Raw genomic sequence first — 27,069 nt, forward strand, 5'->3', positions numbered from 1 at the left:
AAACAAAAATATTCTCACTTTCTGAAAATAAATATAAGTTAGAAGTCAATAATTATCTCATTTCTAATCATTTATTAACTTCAGCATAGTCATTCATTTTAAACATAAAAACTTAATGGTGTTAATATATCTCTAACAACCTGATGGAGTAATCTTTATTTCTTTGGGCGTTCCACAGGAGAGCAAGATTGATGTTTCCAGGTTTACTAGCACTCATGTCAATGGAGCAGGTAAGGGAAGTTACTGAAGAAGTTTGAATTGAAACTGGCACCTATAAATGAGATCAAATGCAAATACTTCCCTATTGTTGGGTGCTTGGCTGGCGGTATCTCAAAGCTGGCACCTGTCCAAAGATCATAAAAAAACAAGGACATTTAAAACCATAAGATGCTTTTCCTTCCGCAGAAACTTCCCATCTCTTGTTATCATTCTTCCATAATCTGAAATCCTGATCCTGAAGAAGAAGACACATCCTATCTGTAACTCACTAAATGTTGGTCAGTTCTTACAATTGTATCAAAGGGACAGTGAACAAAACAGGCACATAAAAACAAAAAGGAGATGCTTTAAATAATTTATTTATACACAAAAGATAAAAGTAAATCTGTACATCATCAGTTGTTTTTTTCACTTTGTCTATGAAGTACATCCATGTATATTAGTTCAAATTCAGGAAGGATCCAGAATTCATATAATTGTTTCATGCACTTCTCTCAAATGCAGATAACATTTATCACTAGAATGAAACCAACTCAAGCAAACCCAACAAATATGACTTCCGCATCTGCATGCAATATGATTACAACCTTCCTCCTTCTCAATAGTTGACTGGCATTCAGGACAGTTCTTCACATTATCCTTCCCCTTGCACCACTCTTTCAGAGATAAATCTGGGTTTTCCTTAAATTCTTTGTACATCTCACAAGATACTGAAGGATGGTACTCTAAATGACATCTTCTGCAAGTCTCGACCAAGCATGCCCCACATGAGAATGGTGGTTGCTCATCTGTTGTCTTGGGGTCTGCAACCCGATAAACTAATGGACAGTCAGGAGATGGGCAGTACCTAAAGGCCCCAGAACTAGAGTCTACAAACACCCCCAATGAAGCCCTGAAAAGCTCTTCCAACTTATCGCCTGGCAGAAGAGATCTGAGATCTACAAGCAGTATTTCCCTCTTGCACCCGTCTTGAGCACACGATAGTGGGAACCCCTCATGATTTCTTATTGCAGATTCACACTGATCAACCAAGCAATTTCTGCAAAAACCATGCCCACAATCTTCAAGATTGTAACAATCTTCAACCTCAGACAAGCAAATTGGGCACATTGGTTCCATGTCGACTGGCACAGGATGGATGTCACCAAGGGATTGGACTACTTCTAGAATTGCCTCTTCTACCTTTTGCTTCGACTCCTTGCTTCCTTTAACAGAAATTAAGTGGCGACGTGTATTAAGCTTGAAGTCTGCCCCTGGCACTTTCTGCTTCAGACCCTCTAGATCTGCTCCAAATCTTTCAACCACTTCTTTCATCAAACGATGTGGGAGGTTACTTCCCCGGAGGTGGACTTCAAGTTGCTTGCTTTCATGAAGATGCAACAAGGACTTTATCAAGATGTCCTCAGCCACAGCAACTGCCTTGGGAGGACCAAACACTTTGATGAGTAGGTTCCGCTTATCATGTAGAATATATGTCCTTGTCTCTTTCTGGACTGCCTTCATCATTTCAATGCCTTTTTTGTTGAAGAGCAACTGCAGCACACCGGGAGTGAGATCTGCATGACTAATGGTTTTACCTTTCATCAACTGCTCCAGGGGTTTTCTCAATTTTGCGACTGTTCTGGTAGCATTCGCGCATATCTTCACTCGATATGGGCCATTGCCATTCTGTTCCATGTTGTAGGTTACACCTGCAGACATTTTGAAGACATTTAGACAGTATTTGTAATTTCAGACAGAATATAAGAAGACTCGTGGTGATCATGTTGAAGGGATGGCAGTAGGTGTCAGAAGCTGGTATCAGTAGGAAGTTGCAGACCCAACAGACCAAACAAAGGGAAGTGTAAATGAATAACATGTCTGCCATTTTGTGTGATAGCTTTTAGGAAATTATTTTAGGGCACAAACTTGTCACATTTTAAGTGATTGACAAAATTTCTCCCTTTTAATCTTTTATACACAAATTCTTTTCACAATATACTTTTAAATTATAATGAAGAAAAAAGATTTAGGAAAAGGGCTTCCACCAATTGGCTTTTCAACCACACTGATATTACATCCAATTTCTCTAGTTTCTAACAGCACAAACAAAGGTCCTAATTAATCACATTAAAAATATCAATAAATAAAAATTTTAAAAAGTATTAAAATCGAAAATAAAATAGACACGTTAATCACCAACTTGTTGTGATTAACCCTGTTCCCACTCACATTCAATGACTCACGAGGATAGAGTTGTGACTCAGGTACCTCTTATACTCATTGCATGCAAAGAAATCAAGAGTTTTAACATGGAACTTTTCAGACAAGGACTTCTTCTCCTGCCCTGGCAGAATCAGAGTTTTATCTTTTCACCCTTATAACGCGACATCTAGGAATGGTTTAGGAGAACGGTGGATATGGTTGGATAGAGGGACGACTTAAGGGACAAATGATATAGGTTTTGTGGGATTTGGATAGGTGGAAGCGGGGAAATAGACATTTTGCGACTGTTGCTCAGGTAGTCCGCAGTAAGGCTTTTTTTGGTGTTTTTGGGTTTAATGACTCCCAGAACGAACTTAGGACGGTATTTAGCGACTTGTGAGACACAAAGGACGTGGGAGAACAATCTAGAGGGGTCGGAAATCCTCCAGATCCGTTCAGACTTGATTTGGAAGTGAATTGGGTAATTACCTTAATTGGCGCCAACTAGAAAACCAATTGGGTAAGTTGCTTAGTTCATGTGACTTGGGGAACAAGAGTCACTTGTTTAGGGCAAGTAAACTCTGATTGGGACTTTGAGAAGACTCTAGAATAATGAGCAAATTGGATTAGGAAGCCAAGAGTAAGAATAAATAAGGAAGTTAGCTGGAGTTTGCCAACCTCTAAACTAGAAACTTTCCTAGTTTATCTCAAATGATATAGGTTTTGTGGGCTTTGGATAGGTGGAAGCGGGGAAATAGACATTTTGCGACTGTTGCTCAGGTAGTCTGCAGTAAGGCTTTTTTTGGTGTTTTTGGGTTTAATATCTCCCAGGACTAACTTAGGACGGTATTTATCAACTTGATAGACACAAAGGACGTGGGAGAACAATCTAGAGGGATTGGAAATTCTTCAGATTCGTTCAGAATTGATTTGGAAGTGAATTGGGTAGTTACCTGAATTGGAGCCAACTAGGAAACCAACAGGGTAAGTTGCTTAGTTCATGTGACTTGGGGAACAAGAGTCACTTGTTTTGGGCAAGTAAACTCTGATTGGAACTGTGAGAAGACTCTAGAATAATGAGCAAATTGGATTAGGAAGCCAAGAGTAAGAATAAATAAGGAAGTTAGCTGGAGTTTGCCAATCTCTAAAACTAGAAACTTTCCTAGTTTATCTCAAACTCGTGGAGGACTCTTAGGAAACTAGGACTCTTTTTGTGAGGTATTTTCTAGAAGAAAAAGACAATTTAGGGAATGAGTTTACGTTAGATTTGGAAATAACCAAGTAGGAAGGTTGCCAAGTTCTCTACTCAAGCTACTTACCTAAAATAGACTTGCAGTCGTTGACTAGGACTAGGACACTTGACTCATGTTGATGTAAGGGGACTTAAGACTAGGAGTCTTAGGAAGAATACTCATGGACTCTAATTGGATAACGGGGGGCTTGAATAGGACACTCTCGGGACTCTAGGATTAATAGTGCTTATAATTAAGATAGTCAAGATAGACTAGTGACTAACCATTGTAAGAGACTTGACAAGGTGACACTTCATTAATATGTGCACCCTTGTGCAAAATTCACTCACATGGCTTAAGACACTAATAGATCACACTAACTTAATATAAAGGACTATTAAGGAATAGGACTAACAAGAGCACTTTAATAATCATGTAGAATAACCAATAAAAAGTAGTGATTAGCTTCAATAACAATTGAGTGCTCTTGCCACACGAGACTCAACTAAGCTAGACAAGACTAAATTAATTAATCACTTACCCTAACAAGACCAAAGTAAAAGACTAGACAAATAAATGATAAATCAAACAAGCTTACATCAAGAGAATTTAAAACCCTCTGATTGGGGGTTGAGCCACGTAATGACCTTTACATCCTCAGTCAAGATGCCTTGAGTTAGACTAAGTCGAGATAAAAGGGGTTTTGTATTTAATTGCATGTCTTTCATGCTCATAGAGCTACATCTTATATAGTGCTCAAGTTCACTTCTTACTCACTTTCCTATGTGGGATTATTAGTTCCCCTACTACATATCTTGCTCTCTAAGTAAACAACTTCTAGACTTATTTCTCTCCTGAAGCCTTACATTGCATTCTACTACCCCATTTAGAACTCCTTCTTAAAAGAGAAACGTATGCTAAACTAAACTCCTACTTCTAAGCTACCACCGAGTCCCACTAGAAGCTGAGCTCATACTATCTTCTTCCAGACATCCTCCACAACAAGGCCGAACCCTCCTTGGCTGAGTGAGTGGCCGAGTGGAGTGGTGAGTCAAGGGAAGTGAACATGGGGTTGTAACTAACCCCTGATGTTGTAAATTTCTATTCGTTGCTGTACTTGATCTCTCTTAATAGAATATCCCGCAATTCAGAAAAGAAAGAAAAGGGCACATTAGGACAAAAACATAATCTTGCAAGTTACTTTTCCTGTCAATTTTTAGTTTGTGATAAATTTAAGGCCATGATTCCCATAATAGGCACTGGAGACAGGAATTAAACTGGAAAACAGAGGAAAATAAACAAAATAATTGGAAACATAAACTAAGAAATAACTACAAAGCCAGTGAGAAACATATATGGAATACTAAGAAAAATGACACATCTCTCCAACATCTTGTTCTAGAGGAGCCTTCCTCTCATTCATGGTATTCACCCTTTTCCAAAGGTTATTCTTGTGCTAAAATTTTCAATAGAGCTGACTAATGAAGTCATAATGAATTTTTTTTAATGAATAGCCATTATGTAGTATCATTTTTTTATTATAAAAATAAACATGGTTAAATAATTTCTAAATAAATAGATTCTAAAATGCTGAACATTTTTAGTCTACTCTGGTATTGTGAAGAATTATGTCATACAGAGTCCTATATGAAGTTCCATAAAAGTCCTTAATCAATTTCAGGATGAGTTTTTCGAATGTTGGGAGACATTTCTTTGAAATCTCCAACATGCTTCCCAAAAATGAAGGGATGATTTCATTTTGCTTTCCTATGTGGGAACCAGAAACCCAACCTCAAGAAGGAGTTTACAATAACTACAAAAAGTAAAATTGCAGGGATGTAGCCATGGTAAGAAACTTCAAGGGGCAATTATGACATTTTTTAATAATTGATAACCTCTTTTAGAACAACTTTGTACAACATAAATGATCATTGCCTTCATTTGTTACTACTAAGAACATGTAATAGATAGATCAAATTATTGTACGGACAAGATATTCATTACCATAAAATTACATTTCTAACAGTTAAAAACATGTGGCAATTTGAAGATCTCATCCACACAGATGAGTAGTTGAGGGTAATACTTTCCTCTATAAAGTAACTTGCTGAAAACAGTGTCCATTGGAAGTATGGCTATCCTATTCTCCATTCATTAGACAGATAGCTTGTCGATTAAAAAAAAAAAAACGATTGCTTGTAATTCACTTGCAAAGAAAATGTGGATGAAAGTAAATAGTATTTGACAAATATCGAATTAAATGATAATTTGGAAACAACTGATCCCTCAACAAACAGCAAAATATACCTTTCAGATGTTTGAAGTTCTCAAATAAATGTGTCAACTCTTGCTTGATAATGGGATAAACTTCTGCAGGGCAAGATACTGAGCTTTGGAACATCTGATGGCACTCTAGGTTCTGCCATGAAAGACACCCATCGAGAACTTTTCCGTGTAGATGATGCAAAGCTTTTGCTGCCTCAAGATGAAGACCCCCATCAAAAGTGACCACAGCTTTCATCAGATAATCTTTTGGTTCTGGAGGAAACACTTTAACCCAGAAATTCTTGGTGGGGCACGACTTCTCAGGCATGAAATGAGCAATCTCCCTACGAAGCACATCTGCACAAGAATCACTGGAAGGCTTACAAACTGGTTGGCTTCTCGGAAGGAAAACATCCAATATTGTCCTATTTGTCTCAGTCAAAAAAGCTTCGAATATTTCCTGTTCAGTGATATCTTTACGAAGCCCAGTCACAATAACAGAGTTCGTATATTTATTGCTAATTTCACAACGAACAAACCTCCCTTTAATAACCATGGATTCACACACTTGAGCAATGAAAGGCACATCCTCACTTGCACATCGAACCACTGCAACACCTTTTAAATTCCTCCTTGGCCAGGTTAGCTTGGCCGTCAATGCAGGAAAAGGAAAAGTTCTATGTTCACTTGATGCAACTGGTAAGGGAACTACTTTTAGGGGGGACCCAATGATTTCTACGCCATTTAGTTCTTCAACAGCATTTTCAGCACCTTGTGGGTTAAGAAATGTGACTTTTCCCCACTTCTCCAAGTTCTCACCTTCTTTGCCCCAAGACCTCTGCCTATGGAAACTGGCAATGCCAGTAGCAACTTTGTTGAACACAGAAAGAAGCTCCCTGTCATCAAGAGAATGTGCATTTGGATGGAAAACTTCCACAGAAAAATATCTACCCTCCACTTCAAGATGCTTAATTGTGGCACCAGAACCAAACAACGCCACTGATGGATAGAAACCGGGTCCTACACTGAATAAGCATTTTTCATTACATTCATTTCTCAACAATGTTTTTTCATTTTCCACAATCCAATTCAGAAAGGTGGAAGCTCTTTTGGCAGATGTCAATGAATTAAATAAGTGAATCTCTCGCCTGTCAAAATCAACATCAATATGTATACGGTCGTCCCTACAATCTCTTTGAATGTAAGAAATGATGTTTTGCAGTTTGGAGTTTGATTTCCCACAGAATCTTCTCAACAAGTTATTCCCAACATCATTAATAACATGTTTTTGCAATTTTTGGCTCTCCAAGAACAAAATATCTAAGGGGAGACTGGGCCAAATTGAGAGCAAACTATCTCTCTCAACTGAAGTGACACAAAGTAAATATTGATTAGATGTGGATAGAATTTCACCAAAGACTACCCAAGTGGGATTCTGACCATATATCCGCAAAGAACACGAAGGATGGAGTTGTGCATGTTGTCCTGTAGATGCCACTTCATAACCAAGCTGATTCGATCCAGAGTAAATAGCAATATTCTCCGAGAGAGAAGAAAGTATGACATTCTTCAAGACTTTAGTATATTCAGTAGGTCCATGAGGGTTCCACTTCCAGTAAGTTGGAATGATAATATGTAGCTCTTGTTGGAGACAATTTTCTAGTTCAAGCACAGTCTCTCTACATCTTCGTATGGCTTTTGCATTTACACTGTTTTTCCAACACCAAGCATTTCTACTCAAGTGATTCTCTTCTTCCCATTTCTTATAAACAGAAAGAAGAGTGAAGAGGTCTCCATCTTCGTGGCAAAATTGTACTTTTAAGCAATCAGCCTTTAATTTTTCCTCATCATCCCCAACCCGGCAAAATATACCGCTGGCATTCGCCATAACAGAAGCAAGAACAATGCCTTCTCTTCCCAACCCATGATCAAAACTATTAAGAATTAGCTTGCCAAGCTGAGGGTTAATACCCATTTTAACCAATTTCCAACCAACGAAAGTCAGTTCCAAGATATTATTTTCCAAACGAATAGCACCCAATAGAATTAAATTCTTAATAGCCAATTCAACTGACTTCTGGCTTGGTGCATCAACAAAATCAAAATCTTGTACTGTGTTAATTCCAATAGCTATAATCCTTAAGATAGCAACACCAAGGTGGACCCTGTGGATTTCAGGCTCCTGATGTAATGAAAAGGATTGGAAATCCAATTCTGAATATAGCCGAAAACATTTACCTGGAGCTGTTCGCCCTGCACGGCCAGCACGCTGATTTGCTGAACTTTGGCTGATTCTGCAAACCCTGAGCAGATTCATTCCACTCCCAGGTTCAAATCTGCTCTCTTTGACCATGCCTGAATCAACCACATATTTAACCTCTGGAATGGTCAGAGAAGTCTCTGCCAAATTTGTCGAGAAAAGAATCTTTCTTTTCCCAGGATAATTCTGAAAGACCTTATTTTGCTCTTCGCTAGAGAGTTTACCATGCAATGGTAATGTAACAGCAGTAGGAGACTGGACATTGTCACATGCCCACTCTACTTCCATTTGAGAAGTCAAAAACACAAGAACTGCCCCATCTTCCTCATTTTTGTGTATCTCAGTCACCATCTTAACTGCATTGGAAACATATGAACCAAAATACTTACGATTTCGCTCACAACTTCTTGTAAATGAACTCTCAGTTGACTCATCAGGGACATACTCGATTTCAACAGGGAAGTTTCTTCCCTTGACATGAAAAACACCACAGCCAAAGTAATCAGAGAGCTTGGTAGCATCAGCTGTTGCCGACATTGCAAGAACTTTTAAATTACGTCTTTCAAGCATTAGCTTTTTAATCAAAGACAATAGGAGATCAGTATTCAAAGTTCTCTCATGTGCTTCATCAATAATTATGCAAGTTATGCCCCTCAACTTTGTATCTTGCATGTAGAGTTGCAGGAGACAATGATCAGTTATAAATACTACCTTGCCATTGAGCTTCTGAGATGAAAAATATGTTGAATGATAAGTAATAGAGTTATCTGAATAGCACCCATTACTCTCATCCCTAACCCTTTGGGCTAAAGACATGGCAGCGATTTTTCTGGGTTGCGTACAAAGAATTAACCCATCACCACCAAGTCCTGAATCAACAAGAAATTGCACCAATTGGGTACTCTTTCCTGAACCTGTTTCTCCAATCAAGATCATTGCCTGTATGCAAATATGGCAGTTAATAAAACAAACCCTCCGAATTCAATTGAAACTTTTGAGTAAATGAGTACGAATTCCAAGAAATTTGAGTACAAGGGAAGGAGTACAGAGCAAATAACAAAGACAAGAATGCAATCAAATATAAGTTCCTGATAGTAATGCCAAGCCTGGACAATATCCTCATCCAAAAAATTTCTCCTCTAGAACTTTGTAACTCCTACAGAAAATTATCATAGTTTTTGAAAAAGGCCTAGCTGTAGACAGCTTGTTCACTGAAATGCCTTTTACATCACATATAAACTTGGCTGCAAGTTTATGCTTTACTCAACAGCAATAGAAGTGTGCTAGTCTCACATTTCTGCATGTCCTAGTAACTAAATAAAGATCAAGTCAAACCAGTTTCAACTTGCACATGACATTATCACACAAAAACCTAAATCATCTAATCTAGCATGCCATAAGTTATAATAAACAACCATATAACTAGAAATATATACCTAGTTCCCCAGTACTCAAACATACCATTCATAAGAATACCCATTTCCAATCTCATTCTTTAAAAAATAGTTTGATTCAATTCAAAAATGATCTTGAAATCATTGTTGTTGTTGTTTTTTCAGTTTGGCTTTGGCTTTATTAATTTAAGAACCATTTCTTCTTCAAATTGTGGTTGGCTTTATTAATCATTAAAAAGATTGGACATGACCACCCCCCCCCCCCCCCCCCCCCCAACAAACTAGAGATGAGCGGGAGACACCCTCCCTAGCTAATATATCAGACTCTTTATTTCTTGAAACCTTTCTCAGACAGCAAGTTTTTGAGAACAAGATTTATTTCTTACTCAAGGGATTGCAACAAATTGGTTTGGTAGTTGCATTGAGTTGGGTTTGGGTCAACCCAAAACCTACTGCTGAACAGATCAACCAGAATCTGACCTATTTATTCAATGAGTCAGAAAGGGAAACCTTGAACCCAGACCCTCTGAGCTCAGGTCAGTTTTGGGCCAATCACTTACAAATCTAAAAAAAAAAAACAGTAAAAGTACATTATATTACATAGAAGAAAGAAAAAAGAATAATATAAATCTTTAATTAAAAAAACTTTATTGGTAAGTGCTAAAGCTGGATTAAGCCCATCCCAAACTGACTAACCAAGTTTTTTTTTTTTTTAAACTGATTTTTATAAAGACAAAAGCTTTAGAAATCCTCTTCTCAAGTAATAAGCGCGAAATCTTTTTATCATAGGTCTATGTGAGATTATTCTTAACACTCCTCTTCACAATGACCTTCTTTTTATGACTCTTACCTTGAACCCAGACCCTCTGAGCTCAGGTCAGTTTTGGGCCAATCACTTAAAAATCTATAAAAAAAAAACAGTAAAAGTACATTAAATTGCATAGAAGAAAGAAAAAATAATAATATAAATCTTTAAAAAAAAAACTTTATTGGTAAGTGCTAAAGCTGGATTAAGCCCATCCCAAACTGACTAACCAAGTTTTTTTTTTTTTTAAACTGATTTTTATAAAGGCAAAAGCTTTAGAAATCCTCTTCTCAAGTAATAAGCGCAAAATCTTTTTATCAAACATCTATGTGGGATTATTCTTAACACTCCTCTTCACAATAACCTTCTTTTTATGACTCTTACATGTGTACATACGTAAATGTTCCTGTTCTAACACCATATTAAATTTGGGTCTAAGTCCATCCCAAAATGACTTAGTTATAAGGTCTTTTTCCCAAACCAATAACCACGTGAGTTTTCCTAATTTTAACCCTTAAGGAATTATTCGCACTGATCTCTCTTTCACGTCCAAGCCTACTAGAACAGAGAATGGGCCTGAGATGTAAACAACACTAATGGGTTACAAACTAACTGGGCACTAACTGAGCTTAATAAGGCAAATGTCCTACTCTGATACAATGTTAAAGTTGGGTCTAAGTCCCTCACAAAATGACTAAGAAGGCTTCTTCCTAAGTAATTAGCAAAAGATTTTTCTTAGCATAAATTTATGTGGAACTATTCTTAGTAATAGGTAAGTTGCTTTTAGTGTAAATATAAGAACTAAAGATATAGTCTGTGTGAAGTTGGGTCCAAGGCCCATCCCAAAATGACTAGCCAACTTAGAAAACTTCTTTCCCAAATAATAAACTCAAAATCTTTGTACTCACTAATCCATGTGGGACTATTCCTTAACACTCCTGTAAGCCCTCTTTTGTGACTCTACAAGTGGATAATTTAGGTGTAGACCCTCTTTTGTAATTCTACAAGTGGATAATTTTAGGTGTAGGCCCTCTTTTGTGGCTCTACAAGTAGATAGTTTAGGTGTAGGCCCTCTTTTGTGGCTCTACAAGTGGATAGTTTAGGTGTAGGCCCTTTTTTGTGGTTCTACAAGTGGATAATTTAGGTATAAGCCCACATATGAGTACCTGCTCTGATACCATGTGAAGTTGGGTCCACGGCCCATCCCAAAATGACTAGCCAACTTAGGAAACTTCTTTCCCAACTAATAAACTCAAGATCTTTGTACTCACTAATCCATGTGGGACTATTCCTTAACAATTTTGAGCACGTAACCGATTGAGTCCTCATGTCCAACTTGAACCTGACCCAATTATTAATAGAGTCAGATACCTACCCAACCTGGATTCAAGTGAGGTCAGAATTTGCAGCCCCTATGTAGGGAGAACTCCAAAGGCAAAGATGGACCCAAGTACCTTTTTCCAATGCTTTATAGTCTGACTTTTGTCAATTCCCCTGGTCCTCAGGTTATCCTACAATTCATGATATTTTTCTAATATCTTCCTAAGTGCATATTGTGCTGACTAGTCCAAACCCTCAATCAAAATATTGAATCTATCATTTATGTTTCCTTACCATAGCTACAAACTACTCTACAATATTAACACCTTAATCAGATGCTCTTGCTCTTGGCCATAATAGCCCTTTTATCAGCAGCGGCAACAAAATATTGACTCAATGCCATTTTAAACAAAATATTCACCAAATGAGCTCTAGGATTGCTGCAAAGTTTGCAGTCCTTTCTTTTGTCTTCATTTTTTTTTCTTTGGAGTAAGTTCAATTGCTAGTTGGCTTTCCTAAGTCTTTCTTCACACCACTTCTGTCAATGCCAAAATCAACCTTCACTGATCACTCCTGGTCCTTCAGGAATACCAATGAACCCACTGCAAAGGCTGTTGAGCTGCTAAATTCTTCGGACTCTTCTTGGATAAGAACTTATGGGGATACTACACCATTTGGAGTCTTGGATCTTTCATGTTCTTCTCTTTGACCCCTTTCTACTGCTTGCCTTATGGTAATGGTAAACCTATTCATAAAACAGTTGCTACTACTCAAAAACTGTTTTACCTGAACTGCAATTTCAGTTAACTTCTAACTAGAATTTAGAAGTAGATCTTTCTTGGTTGACAACCCTATCTGCAAGTTCTATAGCAACGAGGAAGAGTTAACTATTAACATCCTTTTACTGCCCCTTATACTCTCAGTTTAGGGTTTTTTTAAGAAAATTAGTGTCAATTTATTTCTTTCCTACTGCTTAGTTCCCTCTTCCAACACATGGCTGGCCTATTGCCACTTGCTGCTTTTTGGAGGGAGCATAACAAGAAAATGGACTTACTGGCTCTCTTGTTTTTTGCTGTTTTTTGGAGCCCTCTCTTGTATTCTTCTTGTTGCTCACAGAAATCACAGCAACATTAAAAGAACTTTTTTTTAAAAGGACAAAAAAAAAGGAACATTCAACTGTCTTCCAGCTCTCTTGGTGGTTTTGTTGAGGGGCTTCATCACCAATCACCGTCATTTCTTTGGCAGGATCCTTCAAGGACCTTGACCCCCTCCATACTGTAATGTTCTTAAGACTTTGGAAGCAAGTCACAAGCTTGAGAGATCATGTTTCAATGGCTTCCTCCCATGGGTCCTCTCCTCCTGATAGGCTGAAATTGAAATATCATCTGGAGTTCTTTTGGTAATGACCCATGGAGTACACAAAAAATTTCAGTGACAAGGAGGGCAAATTTCCCCCCTTAGGGCTGGATTACACAAAGCTTTTCAATGATAAGGAGAGCAAATTTCCCCTCTTAGGGCCTTAGGAAATTGCTGATTCACTGAAGCTGAGCTCCAGGTTTTTTCCCAGGCGTCAAACTCTTCCTTCAGCATTTCCTTGTCCATTGTCATTAAGAATACCAAGCTAGTCTGATTCGTTGGATGGACGACAGAATTAATTCCTTTGGAGATTGAAGCACATTTGTGAAGAAATTGATGGAGGTAGCTGTATGCATGAGGAAGGTGGTTCCCATCAGTTCCTGGCTATAAGGGAACTCCTTCCTGTTAGAAAATCTACAGTGGAGCAATTTGGTCATTTCACATCAGTCGTTGTTTTTGAAGCTTACTTTATCTTGTTCTAAATATTTGATTATGTCACTAGACATAGTTTCATATGTTTTGGTTATGTATATTGGGAGATATAAGGGTTTAAGTGTATAGGGGCGTTTTTGTAACTTTGACCTATTTCACTTAATAAAGAGATAGTCTTCTCAAAAAGTCCCTCCTCTCAAAAGCTTCTCCCCTCTTCTCTTCTTCAATTTCCCTCTTTATTCTCTCTTTTTTTTTTACATGGTATCAGAGCAGTGAATCCTAGTTGGAAGTCCCTATTCTGCGTTTTTCCACTCCATTGAAGACTGCGTCATCTTAGAAGGAGGTTCCCCGAGGCTCATGCCTTACTGGTTCAACAAAAATCATATTTTTCTTCTCTTTTCCTGCCAAGACCTTAGGGTTGTTGGCCACTACTGCATGTAACTGTAGTTATTGATGGGATGGTCCTACGACTTCTTATTTGGGGAAAATCCCCCCTTGCTGGGTGTGCAGCCAATATTGAGCTCCTTTTTTTATATAAAAGTGGTAATGTATTAAGAGAGAAAAATTACGAACTAAGGGGGCCTCCTGTTACAACCAAAATATTGGGCTCCTTGACTGCTTCATCCTCCTGGAAGGTGACATCAGCCCTATTTGTTGCTTATTTGTGATTTCTGAGTCTATAATCACTCTCTATAGGTGGAAATTGTGTCAATTTGGGTTCATTGTAGATTGTATACAAACCCTAATTTTTGTGAAGTGGGGCCACCTATATTGTGCATCTGAATTATCTTAGCTGGTATAAATTTGTAAGAATGTATTTAAAAAATAAAAAATATCCAAGATGACCCTCTTGTGCCAATGAATGATGATTGGGAGGTAGAAGACTACCAAGTTATGAAATGGATAGTAAACAATGTTGATTCCAAATTGAGGAATCAAATTATGAATTGTCAGACTTAAAAAGAGATGCATCCCTAGAATCCTTGTATGCACAGGAGAGCAATCTATCTCGAATGTGTAAGTCATACACAAGTTTCATTAGTCTCAATAGAGATAATAGACCTGTTTTTTTTTAAATAGTGCTGAGTTATATTAAAAGGCTCAAAAGAGCAAGATTACAATGAGAGATTGTTGGGATATTCCAAATTTAGCTAACCTATCAGCCCAGGAATTGGCTGACCTAGGAATATGATTCCATGTACAAGTAATTGAGGTTACAATATCTGCAATAGAGGAAATAATTGGCCAATGCCGCCAAGAGGGGGGGGGGGGGGGGGGGGGGGGGGGGGATGGAGAGGCCAAACTGGAGCACCAACTAGTGACAACTTTGGGGTCACCCTCAATCAACGGCTTCCCGTGAACTTGGTCCTTAAAAATCTTCAATCCAAGATGCAGGGCAGTCACCTCAGCAGTGTTGGAATCAGCAACACCAACTAGCCTAGCATAGGAAAGAACAGTCTCGCCTCTATGATTCCTAAAGACTCCCCCCGCACCTACCGGTCCAGGGCAACTCAAAGCACTTCCATCAAAGTTCAACTTAATGCAATCACTAGGGGAAGGTTCCCACTCTGCCATGGCCGGAATCTTCTGAGGTCCCGCCATATGGGCCAGAAGACACCAATTCCACCAAAGGGAAACACCGGCCTATGGCAAATTTCTTCTTGGTGTAAATCCAAGATGTACGGCAGTCACCTCAGCAGTGTTGGAATCAGCAATACCAATTGGCCTAGCATAGGAAAGAACAGTCTCGCCTCTATGATTCCTGAAGACTCCCCCGCACCTGCCGGTCCGGGGCAACTCGAAGCACTTCCATCAAAGTTCAACTTAATGCAATCACTAGGGGATGGCTCCCACTCTACCATGGTCGGAATCTTCTGAGGGCCCGCCATATGGGCCAGAAGACACCAATTCCACCAAAGGGAAACACCGGTCTTGGGGGCAAATTCCTTCCTGGTGTCAATCCAAGATGTAGGGCAGTCACCTCAGCAGTGTTGGAATCAGCAATACCAACTGGCTTAGCATAGGAAAGAACAGTCTCGCCTATGATTCCTGAAGACTCCCCCCGCACCTGCCGGTCTGGGGCAACTCAAAGCACTTCTATCAAAGTTCAACTTAATGCAATCACTACGGGAAGGCTCTCACTCTACCACGGCCAGAATCTTCTGAGGGCCCGCCATATGGGCCAGAAGACACCAATTCCACCAAAGGGAAACACCGGTCTAGGGGGCAAATTCCTTCCTGGTGTGGAGCCAGCTAGAGATAATACCCACGACGCAAGAGACCGTACTATCCAAGTTGCTAAACTTGGAATTGAATCTCCGGTTATTGTGGTCGAGCCAAAGACACCATGGGATGTGAGTCAGGCATACAGAGAGAAGAAGCTTGCCAATTCTAGGCAAACGAGTCCCCAACACCATCTGGAAAGTGTCGAATAGATCTTGATGAAGGCACACTTGAATACCAATTTTCTAGAATATTGTCATCCAAACTCTCCACGAGAAGCGACAGTGCAGGAGAACGTGCTGAACTGACTCCTCATAGACGCCATAGAGAGAGCAAGTACTATCAGGGGCGGTAAAGCCTCTCTTGTGGAGGTTGTTGGCAATGAAGATTTGCTCATAGATGGCTGTCTATATGAAGAATTTTATCTTGCTAGGTGCTGAGAGTCTCTAGGCGAGATCCGCCTTTGTGCTCAGGCAAACTGGGATCATCCTCCCTGATGTGAGAATAGGTTGAGGCTACTGTGAAGATACCACTGATGCTAGGCTTCCAAAGCAATTTATCTTGCACTTGATCCCGAATGGTGGTACTACTGAGACTAGATAGAAGCAAGCAAAAGGTAATAGAGCTGTTACAAAGTATTACAATGAATTTCTAGGCGTATGGCAGGAGATTAATGTATATCATCCGTTCACTACTGATGAACTGGAATTAAGAAAAAAATGGAACTAGTTGTCGATTGCTAATTACTTGATGGCCTTGGTTTTGAATTTGATGGAGTACAGGCACAATTACTTGTTACCGATGATGTGCCTACCTTGTCTACTGTATTCAATAAAATCATACACACTAAAACTACCGTTGTACCCAGAGGTGTTAAAGGAGCTAAGGTGGTGGGTGCCTCTACACTTAACACCTATAGTTTTATAGAATCTTCTAGAGGCCATAATAGTATCAGTGAGGCAGAGTACAGATGGACCTAGTCAGGGTCGAGGTCGAGGTAATGGTAAATCTGAGAGAAATTATGATCATTGTGGGAAATCAAACCATTTTTCAGATAAGTGTTGGATCATGTTTGAGAAACCACCTTGATATGTTGGGAGGCCCCTCTCTTTGGGTTGTATCTCTCTTTTCTCTTGTCTTAATAAATTCACACTTTCATCAAAATAAGTTTGAGAAACCAGTATTAGCAAACTCAACCATTCATGATAGCAGTGAAACTTCTACTAAGGTGGTAAGCAATGTTATACCAGGATCATCTAATTAAATGCACCAATTATTACAGTAACAACAGCAACTAGTGCAGTGTATGGCTCAGCTCTCAACTGCCTCTTCATTGGCATCTATGGCTCAAACTTCTGGTCCTACAACCACTCTGACTAGTTCAAGTACGTTTGTTCTTCATGTGCGTCCATCGTCCACCTGGGTTCTTAACTCAGAAGCTACTACCCATATGTCAAGTATGCCATCCTTATTTTCAGATGTAAAAGTGTCGTCTGATATTGAGCATGTTATCTTAACCGATGGTTCTAATTCATCAATTCAAGGGGTCGGTATAGTAGTCCCTACATCATTCATGTCTCCTCAGTCTATGTTATTTGCTCCCAAGTTTCCTCTTAGTCTATTGTCGGCTAGTCAATTGACTAAATCTATGAATTGCTCATTAACTTTTTTATCTTACCCACTGTGTTTTTCATGATCTCATGATGAAGAGGATGTTTGGTTCCGCACGTGAAAGGGGCAAATTGTATTATTTGGAGATCTACTCACCAGATAATACACTACATGCTTTACACTCTATAGTCTCACCTCTACATTGGCATTTATAGTTAGGTCATCCCTCTCTGGAAAATTGGTTCAACTTTTTCCTGTATTTCCTTCCAGTCTTTCGTTTCAATGTGAATTGTGCCAATTGAGAAAGCATCACTGGACAACCTTTCCTCTATCTCATAATAGGAGCAGTCGTTTGTTTGACATCGTTCATTTTGATATTTGGGGTCCTTGTCCTGTAACTAGTTTGTTTGGTTATAAGTATTTTCTTTCATTCATTGATGTTTCGATGTACATAGGTATATCTCCTGCCAGAGAAGTCTAAGTATTTGATGTATTCAAGATTTTTACAATGAAATAAAAAATCATTTTGATACTTCTATTAGTGTACTTCGCACTGATAATGGGTTAAAATTCATGAATCAAAAATTTGATATCTTTTAGAGTCAAGGAATTATTCATCAGTCAATCGGTGTGTTTACCCCACTACAAAATGGAGTAACTAAACGTAAAAACCGTCATCTATTTAGAAGTTGCACATACAATGTTGTTTCATATGAATGTGCCCAAAGTCTTGGGGTGATGCAATCCTTATTGTGGCTTTCTCATCAACAGGATGTTTCTTTTGCTCTTGGAGATAAAATACCCATACAACTTGTATTGCTTTCCATTTCATTATTCCCACTATTTCCATGTGTATTAGGATGCATATGTTTTGGACACGTGTTTGGTTTGTCCAGAGGTAAATGGTCTCCTCATGCAATAAAGTGTTTTTCGTGGGATATTCTTGTACATAGAATGTACCATTTTTTTAGGATACTCCCTTCTCTGCATCCTCCACTATAGATGAGTTTCCCTCTTCTACTACAAGTGCAGAGTTAGTTGTTCCTACACTATAGAGGATGTTCCAGGACCCTCACCTATTGTTGTCGTTGATAATCCACTGCAAGTATATAAAAAAAGACAAGTGCCCTAGCCTTAGACTACAATTCCCTCTCTCACACGGGATCTAGAAACCACTTCGTCTACTGATCCTGAGGTAAGTGATTTAAATCTTCCTATTGCTCTTCAAAAGGGTGTCTGAAAAGGTACTCGTTATCCACTATCAAATTTTGTTTCCTTTAATTGATTGTCTAACCAATACAAAAAGTTTGCTTTGTTTTCATGCACTATTCCTTCTTTAGTGCAAGACGCTCTCTCCTCTCCAAATTGGAAGCAAGCCATGGATGTTGAGATGGAGGCATTATTGGATATGGGAACCTGGCAGTTGTGTGATTTGCCTCTTGGAGCCACGGTTATTGGATGTCGATGGGTGTATACAGTGAAATATAAAGTTGATGGGTGTATACGGTGAAATATAAGTTCGATGGGTCTATCGAGAGATTCAAGGCTAGATTGGTAGCAAAAGGATGCACACAAACCAATGGAGTTGATGTTTTTGAAACTTTTCTCAAGTTGTCAGGTTGTCTTTTGTACAGATTCTGGTTTCTATAGCTTTGAACCAGAGGTGGTCATTGTATCAGCTTGACATTAAAAATGTTTTTTTACAGTGATCTAGAAGAAGAAGTTTATATGGAGTAACCTCCTGCGTATGTTGCTCAAGGGAAGATTAATAAAGTTTGCAAGCTCAAGAAAGCTATATAGTCTCAAACAAAGCCCGCGGGCATAGTTTGAGAAATTCAGCCGAGTTGTCTTATCTATTGGATTCTCCAGAAGTCACTATTATGATCATTTAGTTTTTGTTCTGAAGCGATCATCCGGCATTGTGGTGTTATTAGTATACGTGGATGATATTATAGTTTGGTAGTGATTTGACAAGTATTGAGGAAATAAAAGCACATTGTCAAAACATTTTCAGATTAAAGACCTTGGCTCGTTGAAGTAGCTAAATGCAAGGTAGGGCTTGTGTTGACACAGAGAAAGTATGTCACAGATATGCTGCAAGAGTATGAGTTACAGGGGTGTGAAGTCAGTTGAAACTCCAATGGAAGTCAGGCATAATTTTTATTTTATTTTTATAGATAATTAGAGTGTTGAACATAGTGATAAGACTATGTATCGCAGGCATGTGGGCAAACTCATATATGCTACTATTACTCATCCTGACATATTCATCTAGAAGTTGCACAGAGAATCTTGAGATATTTGAAAGTGTTACCTGGAAAGGGTCTCTTATTTAAGCCTCATAATCATCTGAAGATAGAAACTTTTTCAAATGTAGACTATGCAGTTCAAAATTGGATAGAAAGTTTACCACAAGTTTTTGTGTGTTTCTAGAAGGTAATTTAATAAGTTGAAAAAGCAAGAAACAAAATGTTATAGCTCGAATTAGTGTTGAGCCTAAGTATAGAGCAATGGCTCATGCTGTCAATGAATTAATGTGGGTAGGATCTATGGTAAAAGAGTTAAATCTACACCAGAATGAACCTATGACTATGTACCGCGACAATCAGGCAACAATAATCATTGCATGGATTGTGGAGGATGGCCCACCTTGCTAGGCTGTGTTTCTCTCCTGTTTTATTGAATATTCACACACCTTCCTTCAAAAAAATAATAATAATAATAATAATCATTGCAGGGAATCGAGTTTTTCATGAGAGACCTAAACACATTGAGGTGGATTGTCATTTAATTCAAAATGCGGTAATGAGGAAAGAAGTCATCACTCCCTATGTTCAATTTGGCGATCAAATTGGAGACATGTTTACTAAATTTTTGGGTAAACAAGAGTTTGCGATATTCTATAACAAGTCAGGCCTTAAGAACATATATGCTCCAGCTTGAGGGGGAGTATAAGAAAATATACTAAGGGGCAATTTGGTTTTTTCACATCAATTGGTGTTACTGAAGCCTACGTTACCCTGTTCTATATGTTTGATTATGTCACTAGACTTAGTTTCATATGTTTTGATTATGTATATAGGGAGATATAAGTGTTTAAGTGATTTTAAGTGTATAGGGACATTTTTTGTAACTTTGACCTATTTCACTTAATAAATAAATGAGTGGTCTTCTCAAAAAGTCTCTCCTCTAACTTCTCCCCGCTTCTCTTCTTCAATTTCCCTCTTTATTCTCTCTTGTTTTTCTTTTTCACACTACCCTTTTAATCATGGTTCCTTGACTTGGAGTCGGGTTCCCAAAAATTTGAGTCAGGTTGAGTGCCATCCACCTCCAATGGCAAGTTGACTTGCCTAAGTTGCAATTCAACTTGTCACATTGCAAAACCATCCTTTTAATGTGCCTATCTGAAGGTTGAGGTTTACCCTTTTTTCCCTCTTTCTTTCTTTATTCTCTAATGCAAAGCCATCAACATAAAAATAATAAATAACTACATACATAAACTATAAAAAAAAAATGGCTCCAATGCCCCACTATGCCTATGAAACATGGTCAAGCCGTCTCAAACGGGTCTCGTATAAACTCTAGAAAATCATAACTATTTGTAATGTACAGACATATGCCCGTACCAAGTCAAACAAGTGTCTTATACATGCTAGAAACTCGTGAATACATTTGTCATCTAAACAGGTTCATAAGAGAGAAGCAGACAACAGTCTTACGTGCACAGATTTGGGAAAAGGCATTGAAAAAAAAAATTATCAACACCCATTACTCCGGTGAAAGTTTCTCGGAGTAGCCTTCAATGAATGAAAAGCAACGAAAGGAAAGACAGGATTATGTAGAAATATCCTCTAAACAATAAGAAAAAAAATCAAAATAGAAATATACCTATAGAATAAGACTGACGTATTACCTGCTCCGTCTGGAATCGCTTTAAGATCTCCCTCCTGTGACCGTAAATGGGCAAAGCCTCTACCACCCTGTTGCGCTCCCGAGCCAACAACCTATGAAGACGATCCCACTTTGTGCCACCCTTAAACTCAAAGACCTCCACATCCTGAGCGGAGCTTTCCCACTGAGGACCATCAAGATGAGACAATATACACAGCATGGCAGCCTTGTACTCATCAAGCCTTCTGACAATCTGTTCTTTCTGCTCATAGAGCTCTTCTCTTCTGGCAAGATACTGATGAGAATTAAGCAACGAGTTACGTCCCCCCAGAAGTTGCGTAACATGTGCAATCTCATCGTTCAAATCATCTATTTTACTCTGGCAGACTGACACAATGTCAGCTTTCAAAAGGTATCGGACCCGGGACTTAAAGAGGTTGGCAAGACGATCAGAAATCTCGGGGTTTTCAGACCGAGTCACATAACCAAATTTCACTTCTGGGGTGAATAGATGGTGACCACTAAGACGCCGGCGCCAGAGAAAAACAACCGCTTGGAGCGCCCGAGCCCATTCCCCAAAAACCAACCTTGCGGCGACAGTACCTGTTTGATAGGAGACGAAACTATCGGGCTGAGGATCACAGGAGGAGATTAACCTTTCCGCCTCCGATTTAGAGAATGTCCGGGTGCCGGATTGGAGCTCGATCGTGTACTTGGACCGGATTTGACTGCAATTCGAAGCCTTCAGACTCATTATGCCAAAATTGGACCTTCAGCTAATAGACAACTAGGAACTTTTGAGTGACTCCGCAGCCTCGAGGCAGCAGCCCTAGAAGAGGGGAGAGGGAGAAAGAGCAAAGAATCTAAAGACTGATTGGGTGGCGATCAAGAGGGAGAAGAGCAAGAAAAAGGGCAAAAAGGAAAAAAATTGAAACTTTTTTCTTCTTTAATTTGGTAGGCAAATAAATAAAGAAACTTGCTCCTGTCAGTCTTGCATACTTTGCAAATTGCGTCTGCTGTCTCCCGCCTCCGCCAGAGGCTAATCGGAGGCAGTTGAACGTTACTGGTACTCTCCCATGCTCCGACTTCCTGCTATTATCTCAACTACCAACACATCATTTGGTGCCAAATATGAAAACTCAACCATCCAATCAACTCAGCCAGCCGTCCGTATGTTTCACTCCAAATAACTTTTTGTATCTGACACCTTAAAATATTTAAAATTTATCTTTAACTAATCGAAATATTAAATAAATAAATTTAATACACAAATTTTAAATATTTATTTTAGTTTTTACCAGATTAAGTAAATGGATCAATCAGGTTACCCAAGCTCGGTCAAAAACATTTCATCCCTATTCAAAGAGTAAATGGATCAATCAGGTTACCCAAGTTGGGTCAAAAAAAATTCATCCCTATTCAAAGTTCATCTTTGTCATTGAGAGTTATACAAAAATAATTATAAACTTAAATAGTTAGAAATTAATGAAGTACATGAAAGAGTTTTACATGACTCTCACAGGAAAAATTATCATATAGTAGAGTCTAAGAGGAATCTAATAGGAGGTCTCGCAAAAAAGTTTTATTTAAAAGCATTTTAGTTATGTTAATCTTCTATTTAAATTTAATTATTTAATTATTTTAAGATATATCTTTTAGTATTAGAATTTTGGTATAGATTGGATATTGGTAGTTTATTTTTAATCTGATTATACTTGTTTCCTCTATTATAAATAGAAGTTAAATGTACTCATTTATGATCAAATCAATTATCTATTTCGAATAGCTCGAGCTCAGCTCAGTTCGCGAATAGCTCGAGCTCGGCTCGGTTCAAATTGAATAAACTCGATCTCAAACCAAATTCGAGATTCGATTTCTGATTCTTTAAGTAAATGAGCCGAACTTGAACGAACGACAATTCAATTCGCGAGCGAGCTCGTTTACTTAAACCAGCATCCGAAGTTATGAAATATGCTAATGTGAAGACCCGCCTTTTAGGAACGGACGAAATGCCTCTCCAGTCTCCAAGATATGCAAGTGTTCGTGAGGAAGGACGACATTCGACGCTATTCTGAATTCGAAAAGCCTCTCTAGTCTCAGTGAATCCGAAACACCTCTCTAGTATCGACGAATCTGAAACTCCTCTCCAGTCTCGTCGTCATGTTTCGAACCTAGTGCTTCTTCTAGGGCTTGTGAATCCATCATCATAGTCTTAGACTGGAGAGTAACGAGGAGAAGAACCCTTACCTCTTTCCGACGTCATATCCGTCAAGCTTCGAGTGATTTATGTAACCATTTATTTAACTCTCAAAAATATCATGGTTGAGACACCATGAGAGTCGGTATCCGGATTGGGACACCATGATAAATAAGCCTACTTCCACTATTAATGTCATTTATTACTCTACCACTTGAGAGTTGTTGTCCTGTGGATAGACATGGTGGTAGTGGTGGACACTTCAGAGCAATGCTGATAGACACACTACCTACAAAAGACGGAGTGTGCCCTACATCCAACATGAGTTAAGACTGGAGTATGGAACAATGTTTTAGCGGCTTGGAGTGATTTACTTTCACTTATATTATGCCAGTTGGGCCTCATGAACGAGAGCACTAGCGTGAGGGGGAGTGTTGGAAGATTAAAGCATATTGGAAGATGTGTCATTTTATACAAAAAATGTTTTATACATCATTTACAGCAAGCTGGGAGTTCTTGCTGTTCTCTCACCCCTAGCTTGAGGGGGAGTGTTGGAATATAGGGCCCAAGCCCACACGACCAAGGAAGGCCCACATATCCAAGTGTGTTAGAAGATGGGCCCAAACCCATAAGACCAAGAAAGACCAATTCATCCAAAAGATATAGAAGATGGGCTCAATGCCCATAGATCACGGAGCAGGCCCATAGACCCATATACAATGATGGCATGATGGTAAATAAAGAGTCATCTCATAGAGATGACATTGATGTAATTAAGTTAAAACCCTAAACCCTAAACCCTAAGTTCATGGGTATTATTGTAATACAGTAGTTTCATTTTATCTATAAATAGAGCTTCAGGGGGAGGGTTAGGATCATCAAATCCATAACTTCTTCTTCCTCCAGTTTTCTCCCAATGGGTTTTTGTCCCTTTTTCTCCATGAGCTAAATCCATGGAGTCCTGAAAATCAACACGCTTCAAGTGTCTTCAATGTTCTTATAGCACAAAATAAATAAATAAATAAATAAAACTCTTAAAGTTGTTGCAACCAAATAGGTCACTAGAAATAAGGAAAAAATGGTTGCCAAATATTGTAACTAGTCTAAAGACAAGGTTGGAGATTTAGACAAGCAAAATAACAACAAAAACTATTAAACTCCTAACTCATGCACAACTCCTAATTTTTCTCAAAGCCATGATATGTCTCTTATTATTAGGAACTTGGTGAGATCTTGAAGAGCAATAAGGAACTCAAGGAATTAAGTTGAAGTGCTAGGAAGAAGACAACACGTTCAAGAAAAAGAAGACCAAAGACAACCCAACAAAACTTTCTTTCTCTACTTAGACTAATGCCTAAACCTTTTCAAATTTATACATTCTCAACCATACCAACCTAATGTGTGGCTTTCAATAACTCAATGTTTGAAAATGTCTTTCTTATAACATAAAACAGATCATAACTAGCTTGCTCTAGTACAAAAGGTGACTCAAGAACAAGCTTAAAAAGAAAACTTTTAACATAGGGTGAAAACCTTTAACATATGAAGAAAACTTTTAAAATATTAAGAAAACCATGATATCATGGTATAAACCTTAAATGAAAAACTCAAAAAAGATAGTTGAGACTGACTCTGGTAGAAAGGCGAGTTTGTTAGGTCTTTTGAGGAATAAACCTAAAAAGGGAAATGAATAGGTTTGTTAAAAGGGTGGTCATTATCTTAGCAATAGATTTGTTAAATGGGCAATCATAACAACATGGCCACAAGTTTCTTCATAATCAAGCCATACTGTTCTTCAACCAACCGAACCTTTTACCTTCCACACTCTCATTTGATTGATATTTCACTTGGTGCAAAATAATACCCCATGTATTATTGAAGATCTCACCACACGTAGCTTCTACCGAGTGACTTTGCATTGTTACCTCTTTACGGGTCATTAGTTTTGACACCTTAAATACCTAACTAATAAAGATACAAAGGACAAAAATGTGTAACATACTCTATGAGAGGATAAGTATTTGATTTGGAAACACAGTAGGAACAATGAATGGTGGACCAAAAGGAGTGAAGGATTCAATTAAAAGTGAAAGAGATGGATTAAATAATGTTTTGGAGACCCTGATAAAGAAGATGGAGAAGGAGAGGGAGAAGATTTAAAACTAGACAAAACACCAACATCGAATAAAATGGGGAAGAGAAATGATGGAGCGAGTTGGTTGGAAGAAGGATTAGGTGAATTTGAAAGGAGAAGACAAAAACAAGTTAGTTTCTAGTGAAGGTCGACTCGACTTGAAGAAAGGGCTAAAAAATGTTGAACAAAAAACTACATTTTGATGGGTCAATAAGGAGGTGACAAGATTAGGTTTTGCAAAACATATTATAAAAGCACTTTGCTACCAATCCCATTATTTTGCTTTGAAAATGATAGGGCTTCCTATCTCTTGCATAATCAAAGGAGGGACTCCCCCAGCCCACACAAGCATTTAGGTTGGTGGTTGAGGTTGTCCTTCCTTCACATAGGCAAGCAATAGGGGCCTTCCTCAAGTGCTGGGGTAGGCACTCTTTGCTTGAGAGGGTAATTGAGGGCTTCTTCATGCCTACTAAGTAGAGAGGTCCTACTTGTTACACAAGCACCAAGGGGAGATTCCTTGGTTTATATGCTCTTCAAAAGTTTGAAATTTTAAAAGAAAATCTAGACTTTTATCTTTTTGAAGTAACTAAAATTAGTTGTTGTGGTATATGAAACTACAAGAACTTTCATTAAATAATCTAGTATGTAGGTATCTTTTTCCATCTCACAGTCATATTGGTAACTAACCCTGATACAACATTACTCTTCATTTATATCTAGATAAATTATTAGTTGGTGGCCTCGTATTATTTGTTTATATTGTTTCTAAGAAGAGGTATTTGTTTATATATACAAAGTATAAAATCATTGAGCCATTTGTTTCTATAACTATAAAATCACTAATAGTAAGTATAATTTTAAAGAAAGTATCATTTTAATGCTCTATATCTTTTTTCTAGTTTCATGCATTCATGTTTGAAATTTATTCTAAACATCAATTTTTATTTTATTTATTAAAATAGGTCGTGAAAAAAATTTGAACCGACCTTCTCTCTGAGGCTTACTCGAACTCCTCATTACTTATATTGTGGGTTGATATGGTAATCTCTCCATAAAAAAAAGTTAATTTTTAAATAAAAAACAAGTTTAATGTACAAATAATATTAATTTTTTTATTTTAGATCCAATATTTATGAAGGAGTTGATAAGGGCAACTATGACCTTCAATATAACTCAATGTGAATAATCATTTTGAGTACAAATAATATACAAATAAATATACAAGTTTAATGTACAAATAATTCAAAGTGTATCTTCACATTAAGAAGTACAAGTTTGAATAAACCAAAAGAAAGAAAGCCAAAGGCCTCAAATCTTTAGAAGAGATTGATTGCTCTTTGAAGTTGAAGGTACACTTTAAAGTAAAGAACCCCGCCGCCACCCATCTCCCATCTCTGGGTCCAAATAATTAACGACCCCGCTTGACCCAAGTCGTAAACGACAAAACGTTTCCTTGAGGGACCCACATGATGGGTCTACAAGATGATTACAGCTTGGTGGCTAGAAACAAAAGTTACGCTCACACACTCATTTGCCGCCTGACATT

General features: G+C 38.2%; 1 protein-coding gene across 1 annotated transcript; it reads right to left on the reverse strand.

The window, feature by feature from the left end:
• Window positions 1–579: 579 nt before the first annotated feature.
• LOC137944730 (ATP-dependent RNA helicase DEAH11, chloroplastic-like) lies at window positions 580–22,245 on the reverse strand. Its single transcript, XM_068790458.1, has 3 exons — window positions 21,215–22,245; window positions 5,943–9,099; window positions 580–1,910 (listed from the first exon to the last, which is right to left on the reverse strand). The coding sequence occupies exons 1-3, from the start codon at window positions 21,944–21,946 to the stop codon at window positions 688–690; spliced, it is 5,112 nt and encodes a 1,703-aa protein (XP_068646559.1). The 5' UTR covers window positions 21,947–22,245; the 3' UTR covers window positions 580–687.
• Window positions 22,246–27,069: the final 4,824 nt, after the last annotated feature.

Source organism: Aristolochia californica, unplaced genomic scaffold (assembly GCF_029961685.1).
Source record: "Aristolochia californica isolate CCGP_79_NKW_82.1479 unplaced genomic scaffold, dmAriCali1.0.hap1 SCAF_11, whole genome shotgun sequence".
Classification (NCBI taxonomy): Eukaryota; Viridiplantae; Streptophyta; class Magnoliopsida; order Piperales; family Aristolochiaceae; genus Aristolochia; species Aristolochia californica.

Bases quoted from the DNA above. Each gene is read 5' to 3' on its own strand.
- LOC137944730 (XM_068790458.1), bottom strand. From the start codon at position 21,946: ATGAGTCTGAAGGCTTCGAATTGCAGTCAAATCCGGTCCAAGTACACG. The intron at 9,100-21,214 runs GTAATACGTCAG...ATTTGCATACAG, and splicing joins AGCGATTCCAGACGGAGCAG to GCAATGATCTTGATTGGAGA. The intron at 1,911-5,942 runs GTATATTTTGCT...AAATGTCTGCAG, and splicing joins GAACTTCAAACATCTGAAAG to GTGTAACCTACAACATGGAA.